Below are 11,943 nucleotides of genomic sequence, written 5' to 3'. Positions count from 1 at the left end.
CGCGAGAGAGATCAAAAGAAAGGGTGAAGAAACGGTTGTTTAAGTAGGTGTTCTACGGCACTGTCGACTCAGTTTTGGTCAAGAAACATAATATCTACGTGTAGCCACAAGAACAAATAAATCACGTGTACGTCAAGAACTGAACTTTGATCAATGAAAACGTGTTACATGTGCAATCAATTCAAATCAGAAGGAGACATCTCGAGCTAAAATATCGCTTAATGCACAACCTAGCTGATTTTCCTGCAACAAAAAATACGGTTCAATAGTCTTGCTTAAAAATGTTCAATTTTGCAGAGCTAGCAATTTGAAAAAATAAACACAGCAAAAACGTGTTACCATAGAGGTTTGGCTTTAAAAAGGAAAGTATTAGTTTTAGAGAGTTTTAAGGAACTGGCAATACAGTATAAATGCTGAAGATTGGAGGTGCTACAAGTGAGTAACCAACAACACAGAAAAGGAGGAGAGATAAAAACTATAGATGTTTGATAGGAAAGAAAGAGCAAACCACAACAGAGCACCCGCCAACCACCCACAAAACAATAACAGCTACAAGTAACCCACCTACGTCAACCATTTGTACCCCCTGATGTTGCCGTCTTATAAAAAATGATACTTATATACATCGGTGAATGTTGCCAGGATTTGGAGAAAAAAAATTGTCTATTCCTACACATTATCCATCAATTCCAAGCTGAACCTTAAATCAAAATGGAGTGGGTGGGGCACATCAGGGAATAATACAATACTAAATATAGTGAATCGCGGGATCACATGGATGATTCACTGCTCGTTGCAAGCCGTTATCAAAGTGACCCAAACAATCAAACTCAAGTTCCAATACAGCATCCAGTTCTGTGATTACATAATAACATAAAAAGCCAGCATGCTATGGTAGATGCTACGGAGATGCACGATTATAATCGGTGCAAGAGTGAGACATAATGGAACTAAAGTACATGGTTTTCTGCGGATAAGCAATAGATACGAGCAGCTGGGATACGACATGACATTACAATAGAAATAAAGAAGTGTTTCTATTTTGTTGAAGGATAGACGTGCATGCGACGTACGGGGTAGAGATGAGGATAATGATAGATGCAGCGCGGTTACGTCGTTACTTGGTGGGCAGGATACATGAAAAGGGACAGACATTCAGCCCGACAAACAGACAGCTAGATTGAAGAGCGGACAGGAGAACAAACGGATCGGAAGACGAATAGATGTACTAAGTGACTGGATAGACAGAATCTGATAGAGAAGAGAGGAGAGGGAGAGGAGAGGAGAAAGGGAACGAGAGAGGGGTGATAGAAGGAAGAGAGAGAGAGATAGAAGAGAGGGAGAGAGATAAATAGAGAGAGAGAAGAGAGAGAGAGAGAGAAGAGAGAGAGAGAGAAAGAGAGAGAGAGAAGAGGGAGGGAGAGGGAGAGAGAAGGGGGGCAGATTGACAGACAGAAAGATAGACAAGACAGAAGGACCGACGAACAGGTAGGCCACATTGTCTTGGACTCTTGAGAAACCATAGAATACTACGGTATCACAAAGGTAATTATCGAGAAAGGGCCAGCCACAAAACTTGTTACTGACAAAAAATAAAATAAAACTACAATTTAAAAAGTACATACGCTTTACGTACACGGACGAAGGTCCTCTTCAAAATACTAAGAGACCCACCACAGAGTTCCCAACAATTAATTAAATGTTTGGCCTCTACGTACTTTCGGACAGGTTGGAAACTTCTAGCAACAAGACTTCAAATGGGTTTGTCTTCTGTGTCACCTGGCTCTCAAAGAAACGCGTAGAAAGAAAAACAAAACAAATTGGCAGTCATAAGGTCAATGACGTTTTTGTGACTTTTCGTTGACAAGAAATATCTTAGACCACGACAAAAATGCTTGCTTTATAACACCCCCCCCCCCCCAAACTGATTGCTATATGTGACCGAGAGTGTGAATGTGTGCTTTGCGCATGTCTTCTGTATGTATCCATAATAAATAAATGGTCGTTCCTTCATGCTGTGCTGGTGGCCGGGGTTACAAAAAAGCGGCCGGTGTAGTAGTAGTATGAGCGTACGAGCGGCATACAAGAAGTAGAGAGGGGATACAATACTTTTTCCTGCGGACATTTACCGTCTGGACATCTCGGGGCTTTCCTCTGGATCTGCAAGTAAAAGACACGTAGGCAGGGGATGTACACACACACACAGCAGTTCTCGGCTGGCACAAGAGTTGACAATCTACAGGTGAGAGCTTGAACAGTCGCTTGAGATAGTAATCATATATCCAGATTTTCACACAGGTATGTCCAGTTCCTTCTCCATCAACGATGAACTGACTTGGAAAAGTCGCAATACACACGAGAACACGAGACTCAGGTGCTGCGCACAGAGACAGGCTACAGAAGTACGTTTAAATTGCAATATCTGCTGTTTTTGGAATGTTTCCACACAAATACACGCACTCCGTTCCTTCCAAAGATGCTATAATGAGACACTAATTAAAAAAAACAAAAAACCAGCACAGAATTTCCCGCAGCCTAGATCTAATAGAGGTTGTGAAATAGCTTAAATATGATACTAGATGAATTTTACTTGCCAACTTTGTCCTGATATTTCTTTAGTATTGTAGAGCACACTCAGAGAATGACCTAGCCACGCACAAAGTAACGAACAGTGGCGCCTCTGGAAGACAGCACTTCTGCACAAATATCTCAGAACTAAAGGCTCTCACGCGGTATAATAAGGTTTGTCCAGAAGCAAAAGATAATCACCATGGCAACATCTAGTAACTCTATTGGTTACCGTGAAGAGAAAGAAATAATCAATGCAAAATGCAAAGACCCCAGTAACATAGACATATTCAAACCCCCAGAGCGGCACGGACAGGCATAATATGCATAGTAAATTAACGATGATGGCCGTCTACACGCCAATATTCTGACGCAAAAACGAGCGAGAACATCAGCCCAGGAGCATAACAATAATAGCAATGATAAAAATGTGGAGTCCGCAAGCAATAATTTATGAGACATTTCGAGTCGTGATATCGAGCGCTATTAAAGCTCTTCCCGCTGGCTGCAATGTCCATCAAAACAAATAACCACCCATTGCCCTTGAATAGACGGCACTTTAATAAACACACATACACACACACATACACACACACACATACACACACACACACACACAAACACGCACACACACACACATATACACACACACAAACACGCGCACACACGCACACACACACACACACACACACACGCACACACACAAAACCCGCAAGCTACAGGTATACGTTTTCATAGGAAAGCCAAAAAGGAGTAAGTGTAATGTTACTTCTGTCTTTTCTCCCAAAGAAAACTTTACAAAAGACATGTTAGATCTGTTAAATGTGGTGAAAATGGTGAAATAGTATAAGTTTAACGCCCCTATTAACACTACAAGGTTATTTAGAGGCGGGGCCTCCGATTTCAAAGCCCATCTCTGTAAGGACCGAGCCAAATGGAGAATTCATGTAAAGTGCTTTTCCTCAAAGACACAACGTCGGACCGAGCTGAAGCTCGAACCCCCTGATCACGCAATCTCACAATCAGGGCAGAAAATGGAAAGACTCAGGGAGGGGTAGCTGTTGTACGAGGGTATAGTACGGCATGGACATAATTATATAGGTTTAACGCCCTTTGCAACACTGCAAAGTTATTTAAGTGAGCGGGACCTCCGAATGTAACGCAAACATCTCCGACAGGACCAAGCCAAATGGGAAAACTCGATCGCGTTAATTAAGTACCTTCTCCAAGAACACAACGCTGGACCAGACTGAGCCTCACGCTCACTCCGAACCCGCAGTCTCACGATGACGAATCTGGTAGCCTTGGGATTACCGGCTAGTATTAATATTATGTATGAGAACGTGTTTCTTTCCGCTTTCTAAAGGTTACGTGTTGAATTCAAACACGTCAACTCTGGTTATGAAACTACTAGACAATCTACACCACCTTATGGCTTGGTACTGTTTATTAATTTTTTTTAAAATTAGTTAAGAGAAGCACGTCGACACAGTATTGGTCATTTAGCGCTGGGGGAAAGTAAGACAACCAGATAGAAACAGCAGAGAAAGTAAAGCAGTCTAGTTGGACGCCCTTAAACCACCTGCAGTATGTTATGGTATGGTATGGCACGGTGCAAATTTAACAAGGGATCGTTTAAGAAGCTGGACCTTTCAACAAACGGCAATCTCCGACAAGACCAAGTGAAGTGGATAAAGAAACATGATAACATTTCGACCAACTTCCAGTTCTAAAACGGCCCGTTCGAAGAGTTACACTACAAAGAAAAGGAGGAGAGATAAGGATGATGAATGTTAAGATGGAAAGAAGAAGCACATCACACCAAAGCACCCACCAACAACCCTCACACAATGAAACTGAAAAAGTGATGGTCCTCCATTTTTTTAAAAATACGGGGTTCCTGAACTAAGTCGCCGGAACAAATTTGACGCCAGCATGAAAACAATAACTAACAAGAGCTCGACATTTATTTATAGAAGGAGCACTGGTATAGCTCACTGACACCTTTGTCATAATTCACGAAGTCATTTGCAATAGCCCATTGAACTCTTTGCCAAAAAGCCCTAGAACTACAGGTTGGTAACATGGAATAGAGGAAGTGTTTTTCCCGCCTCATAAATGTTACACGCTGAATACAAAGACATAAACGTTATATCAAACACCCCTCCCCACCCACACCCCCTTCAAAACAAACAAAGAAACAAATAAACAAAAGAAAATAAAAGAATCCAAACTTACATTATTAATTAAGAAAAATATGACTGAACGCAATCAAACACAAGCATCTTTTTTTAAAATGTGGGTGAGTCTATGCCCCTATCTACACAATTTAGACAATTTGGAAAACAGGGTTCCGACCCTGTTTGTCAAATGCCACCCCTGGATGCGAGGGATACAATATTCCAGCAGGAATACCGAGATACTAGGTAAAAATTCACCCCACACGGGAATCGAACTGGGGTCTCCTGTGTAGCGCAAGTATCGACACAATTTGCACCATTAGGGAGACGGTTTGCACCAATCACGATCGCCAGGGCCACCCGAATGTGTGGAATTCTACATTGGAGCAGAAAGACGGAAGATACTCGTTAAAACATCTCCCTGATGGGTGTAATCGAACTCATGTCTTTTGCGAGCAAAAAACAGGAACTACCACTGCACCACATACACTGGCACTGCACGATTCGAATCTAATGGGAATAACAGAAATTTGAACCCGAATGAAAAGAGGGTGTGTGGATGAGTTGTAAAGAACACAGATAAGGCAAAGACGTACGAAATGTGCGTGGCATGTAACTAGTCAACTATCTTCATTTACAACAGCGGACGCGGCGTCGAAATTGGGTGCAGATCCCCTACAGAAACATCCGACTTTCTGTATATTATATAGATCTAGACATTGTCTCACAATTATGTTAGCTTCTGTACGAAATCAAGTTACAGTAAAGCTCTATTCCTTCTCGAAGAGACGAACGAATTATCATGGGGTTGTTTTTTTTAATAGAGAAACAATAAATTGCACAATGCACGATGTACTTAAACTCTCCTCGCATCGATATGATAAGCGATTTCGCGACTTAATAACACTACACTAGCACCTCAGGTCACTTAACCACTCTGTTTATCACAAAGTCGTCACAGCTTGCCGCACGGGTGTGGTAAACAAAAAACGTACACAACTTATTCAATTACATTAGTGAAAAGAAACCGAAAACACACGGCTGCAAAATTTTAAAAAAATAAACATTAACCAAACGCACATTGGTCTGAGAAAGCAGTTCTCCATCAACATGTACAGTTTACTCACACCAACAACACCCTTCGCTTGCACCTCAACGCGTTTGGTTAATGTCAGTAAACGAACGTTTCTTAAAATCTGTGTGTATGTGTAGTAAGCACGGCCGGCCAGCCAGCTGCGCATGACTCAAACAGCGGGTTATTTTTATCTGCCTGGTTTACACATTAGTGTTTGCCTCAGCCTCTACTTGAACTGCTCCCCTCCCATGACCTGCCACTTTATAAGAAGGTTCACAATCAGACATACATGCTTTCATGATAAGAAGCTTTTCCTTGAAACCCTCAAGCCAACTAGACATGTCCCTGATATTTTTTTCCGCTCTCGTCTGAATATTTCAACAAATACACGTTCCACCCCCACCCCTTTTCAAACACATACACACACAAACACACAAACACACACAAACACACACACACACAAACACACACACACACAAACACACACACACACACACACACACACACACACACACACACACATCCAAACACATACCAGTTCCAATATTATCTGTCCATAGATCTCTCTCTCTCTCTCTCTCTCTCTCTCTCTCTCTCTCTCTCTCTCTCTCTCTCTCTCACACACACACACACATACACACACACACACACACACACACACTCACTCACACACATTACAAAAACACAAATGAACAGAGGTAAATGCATGAATAGTATGAGTGAAGGGGTGAGGAAGAACGAAGAAGTAAAATTGGCGGGGCTGACTCTGCGTCAAGCGGCGATGTTAGCAAAATGAGACCAAAAAAACACACCAATCTCACGCCCCCCCCCTCCCCCCCTCCCCCAGTCAATTATTGTGAGTGACTGAGGAACTGCAAAGCAATGAAGTCGCGATGATTCCTCTCCTCCGTCGTCTTAACTTTAGTGTAACCAGTATTTATTTCTCAAAATTACATTTAGTCAATTTATGTAGCTTATGCTTTGATCATGCCTTGTTCTTTTGGTTCCTGTTGCCAAGCACCCCCCCCCCCTTTTTTTTTTTTCATGCACGCACGAAAGAAACACTGATTCTATTTCTGCTCGACCGCCCACGAACTTATAATATAAGGTTTACTTTTGTCACCGCGCTCGTAGTACGAATGTAGATGCACATTTAGTTAGTGTGTGTGTGTGTGTGTGAGAGAGAGTGTGTGTGTGTGTGTGTGAGTGTGTGTGTGTGAGTGTGTGTGTGTGTGTGTGTGTGGGTGTGTGGGTGTGTGTTTGTGTGAGTGTGCACTGGCGAACGCGAGCGTGCACTTGCTAGCGTGTGGGTGTGTGAGTGTGAGTATGTATGTAGCATGTAGTAATGCATGGGTGCCAGCATGAATGTACGTGTATGTTCATGGGTTAGTGTGCATAAGGGTATTCGTGAGTTGCAGAGTGTGTGCGCATGTGTGAGCGCGCGTTATTACGGCGAGCGTGATTAACAACGCTAAACAAACACAGAAACATTTTCCGCTTCCCACCTCTTTCATTATCCACTTCAACAACAGCTGCGGCGCGATCAGTTTAGCGCGGCAAGGACGTGGCTTCGGCTATACTACGTGTGCATGTACAACACTTTTGCTCCAATCGAAACATAACTGCTAATGACTCACGCCATATGTATTTTTATTTTGAAAACATCAACAAAAAACAAGTAAACAAACTTCACCTGTTCTCCGTTTTCAGGTTTCGCCAGGTGTGATAATGAAAGTGCGAGGAAACCGTTTAAAATAAAGACGATACCGCAAAACGAATACGCGCCATTATAACTTCAATTTCAATCTCTCCAAACAACTCTAAAAACATAACTCACCAAGTGGCCAACCGAATCGTAAACAAAACTGTCAGTCCTAAAACGCCCCTCCACACGACAGTATGTACGGCACATCCTGAGGAACAGAGGATAATTTTGTTTTCAATCTAGATTGGACTTACGTTTTTCTTACAACGAAGAGCTTCGATTTGCAGCAGTTATGTTGCCGAAATATTGGCCTAATCACTAACACCTAACATTCTTCCCAACACTTTCGAAAAAACCATCTCACGGACGAGACTACACTTCAGCATTCAAAGTATAAACGGAAACATTTCTAAGTCTATTTTTGTCTATTTCCCACTGCAAGAGTCAAACTCCCTGTTCTCCGAATATGGGCGCACAAAGAACACATCCCTGCTGCTAGAATGATGACAAAGAAACCAGAGAAAGAAACGAATCTCAGAATCCAATCCTCACACAGAGGTGCATCAAATCATGTTTCGCTAGCCGAGAAATTAATCTCGCTCTGGTCACTAAAAGAAATTTACTTATGGACTCGTTTGGGTGAAGGTCATGTCAAGCATAACCAAGCACAATTATCAGATCTCAATTGTTCAAACGGAATGAAGCACGAGCGAGGCACACCGGTGGCGTAATCTATTCTAGACCCAGCAGGTTCTCGTGGATGCCTATATGGCCCATTACCAGCGGGCGGAATCACGGTCTCATTTCAACAGGCGCAGACTTTAAACAGTATAGCAAAGGCGTAAAAGAATGACACCACACCTGAGCGCACATCATGCATCCACTGCTACGGCTATATCTAGCCTAAGAAAATTCCAGCAACAAGGAAGCTCACACAAACACACACATGATACGCACGCGCGACATTCATGTCGTGCCTACTACTCCCGACACACGCTGCACAGTCAAGACGGACAAGTCCGGACACTGCTCCACAAACGTCGTCCACGCCAAAATGGGCCATAGTGCCACTTCCGACTACCAATCACCTAGGTGTTATGTCACAGTTTCGCCGCACTCATGGTGAGCTCTTGAGGTCAGAGCCACTTGGGGCGGAGTTGGGGGACGCGCGTGACTTAAGCCCAAAGAGTTTGGAGAAATACCGACGGCGCTTTGGGGAATAATGGAGACGCCTGAACTCTACACGCTTGGTGACAACAGATACAGATAATGGGAATGTCCACTATAGTAGTGGGACTGCTCTTTCATGTCCAACTTAGGTCTTTTGTGAATAATATTGCCTTGCTAGACATGGTGTTGATAATTTCGAAGACAAAATACTTAATTTTATAGTGAAATCATCAGTTCAGAATCCCAAGCTTCTCATGGAGACGTTAAAGACTTTTCACGCACTGCGTATTGTCAATATTGGGATACCAAATAACTAATCATACGTGATAAAACGTGTGTTGTGAAGCCTGGCCTACCAATAGCCCAAGCCAACCATCTTCGCAAATACAAAACGTACTTACTTCAGTACTTCTGCGCCTTTCGTCTTTTTTCCTACGCCGGTGCATAAGCCACCAGAAGCGTGCCCGCCGACACAAGGCGGCGGACAGACCAAAATGACAACAAAGGGAAAACGCACACGGCCCTAGAGAAAGAGGCCACTTGAGAAAACCAAAAGCAATACGAAAGGCCCCAAAAGAGGATTGGGGTCTTGGGAAGAGGGTCAGAGATAGCCTAGCGGGACGTTATTAATGTTCCAAGAGGCAGCAGCAGAAGCTAATTTGGACGCGCCAGGCAATGCGGAAATTGGCCACGAGGGCTAAGATTACGTGGGGGCGCCAATCACGGGGAATCAGGGCGGATGTGTCGTCAGGTCGGTCACTATGGTCACCGTGAACTAGGACTGCCGAAATCGGTTTAGTCTTCGTATGAGCTTAATGCTAACTGCTGTAAAACAATCGACGCACGTTTGGCCATTCGAGTAAGCAGGCATGTTTGACGCTGTCAGTCAAGGCCAACTCGGAATGTTTTAGTTTTAATAAGAGTTTTACGGCACTTGCAACACAATTAGGTCATATAAGTGCCGAAGATTAGAGGTGTTACAAGAGAGTAACAAACACAAAAAAGAGGGGAGATAAAGACGATAGATGTTTGATAGGAAAGAAGAAGCAAACCACACCAGAGCACCCGCCAACCACACACAACTCGGAATGTGTGTGGCACAAAATGGTACATAATACGTATAAAGGGATAGACAATCGACAGATACATTATCAACGTGGAATTGTGGAATGCCAAAGGGGAATGTGCGTAACATTATTTTTGATTTTTTGTTTGTTTGTTTGTTTGTTTGAGTAAAGAGAAGCAAATCGACACATTGATGGTCGTCTAGTGCTGGGGAAAAAGCAAGACGGACAGATAGAAACAACAAAGGAAAAATTAAGAATTAAGACTTACCAGTGGCGTTCCCTCCATCCACCCACGCTTTCTGATAGCTCAGTTGGTATCTTGCTGGACTACAGAGCGGACGGCCCTGACTCGATTCCCAAGTTCCCGAATTTGGGTTATTTTGGTGAGTTTTTGAGACTCAATTTCCAACCAGCTTGGTCTTATCGGAAATGGACGTTTAATTCAACTCACAGTACGTAAACAAATATGGAGGTCTAGTCTCTTAAATTACCTCACAGTGTAGAAATGTGCTTAAATCTATACAACAACGGCACCTTTCAGCCGTGGTCGTGGTGACGTCAGCCTAGTGGTTAGGCTACCGGCTCGTTATCGTGAGATTGTGGGTTCGGGGGTTTGGGGCTCAGCTCAGCCATTATTGTGTCGACGTGCTTCTCTTTATTCAAACAAACAAAACAAAACTATCGAACGCCCCTTAGTGGGGCACACCATTCCAACAGACAGATGATATACTCATACATCAATGAATAAATCACTTCCCCTCACCGTCATCGAACTGGCGTTGAAACGGTTAAGAGGTTAACCATTACAATACAGACGCCACTTGTTAGTTCGAAGGAGGGCGTTGAGATAAGCATGGGGAAAAAATTAGAAACAGAAAAAATTCCAATGGGGTCCACACAGATGGCACAGCTGGCAACAATCCGTTGAGCTATTAAAACAACAGGGGAAAGCGCATGACTCATCATCACACAAAAACAAACAATGTGCAATTATGTGGTCCAATGCCATGGAAAATTAGAGCGATTTTAGAACATTCTGATAGAAGTTGTAATTGTAGAAGTTTTATGCCCACATCGATACTTTTTAGATTATTTAGGAGGCGGGCTTCTTCGACCTATCTGTCAGGGCCAACCTGGGCTGGGAGGGTTTTCGTTTTTTAAAAAGTTTTAGTAAGTGTTTTACGGCACTTGCAACACAATAAGGTCAAAAAGTGCCGAAGATTAGGTGTTACAAGAGAGTAACAAACACAAAAAAAGAAGGTGGGGAAATAAAGACGACAGATGTTTGATAGGAAAGAAGAAGCAAACCACACCAGAGCACCCGCCAACCAACCACGGGCTGGGAGGGAAATAGTCAACATCCCAGCAGAAAGACCGATATATTCGATAAACATCCTCTCAACTAGGAGGCCAAACTTAGATAATCTCATTGCAAAGGCAAAGCATCTAACCGCCTCACCACAGACGCCGGTGCAAGTCCAATTTTTGTCTTATACATTTGATCTATTGTGAAGTTTAAACTACATACAAGGCAAGATGTTAATCATTTCGACAGCGAAGAATCTGGTCCCCAGACAATGGGATGAGACAAAATATTTAAAGAAGGACCAGAAAGACCACTGGGACTCCATTAGCTCGAACGCGCGCGTAACAGAACGAGTCCGCAACCAACTGTATCACAGCCTCATATGGTATTTGGTTACGTTATAGATTTCCGACAGCTAGCAAAGACAGGAGACCCTGACGGTAAATATTTTTTACGACCATGTCAACGCAATTTCGAAAAAAAGAACTCATGATTAAAACATCCACATCCCAATGATAATACGATACGACGACATGGGTTCAACGCCCTTATTAAGATATATTTGGAATTAATTGTAGATATTTTACTTCCCCATCGACACTAGATTTATTAAGATGATACAACAGGCGGGCTTCTTCGACCCTGCCTACCAGGGCCAGCCCGGGCTGAGAAGGAAGCAACAATCCTGCAGAAAGACATAATAGAGAAAAATTCTCCCCAAACGTGAATCGAAATCATGTCTTCTGGATACGAAAGCTTAGTTTTAGTAAGAGTTTCACGGCTTTCGAAAAAACAAAAAGGTCATATAAATGTTGAAGAATAGATAATTATGTGTTACAAGAGAGCAACATACACAAAAAAGGAGGGGAGAT

General features: G+C 42.9%; 1 protein-coding gene across 1 annotated transcript in view; it reads right to left on the bottom strand.

The window, feature by feature from the left end:
* LOC101855006 (echinoderm microtubule-associated protein-like 2) overlaps window positions 1-11,943 on the bottom strand; it is a gene marked incomplete in the record, with an annotated part of 67,711 nt that overhangs the window by 41,260 nt on the left and 14,508 nt on the right. Inside the window, 1 exon segment of the mRNA XM_035968812.1 lies at window positions 2,110-2,160. Coding sequence (XP_035824705.1) covers window positions 2,110-2,160 — 51 coding nt within the window.

The sequence above is a fragment of the Aplysia californica genome, unplaced genomic scaffold, assembly GCF_000002075.1.
Source record: "Aplysia californica isolate F4 #8 unplaced genomic scaffold, AplCal3.0 scaffold00086, whole genome shotgun sequence".
Classification (NCBI taxonomy): domain Eukaryota; kingdom Metazoa; phylum Mollusca; class Gastropoda; order Aplysiida; family Aplysiidae; genus Aplysia; species Aplysia californica.
This window is presented reverse-complemented; position numbering and strand designations above follow the sequence as displayed.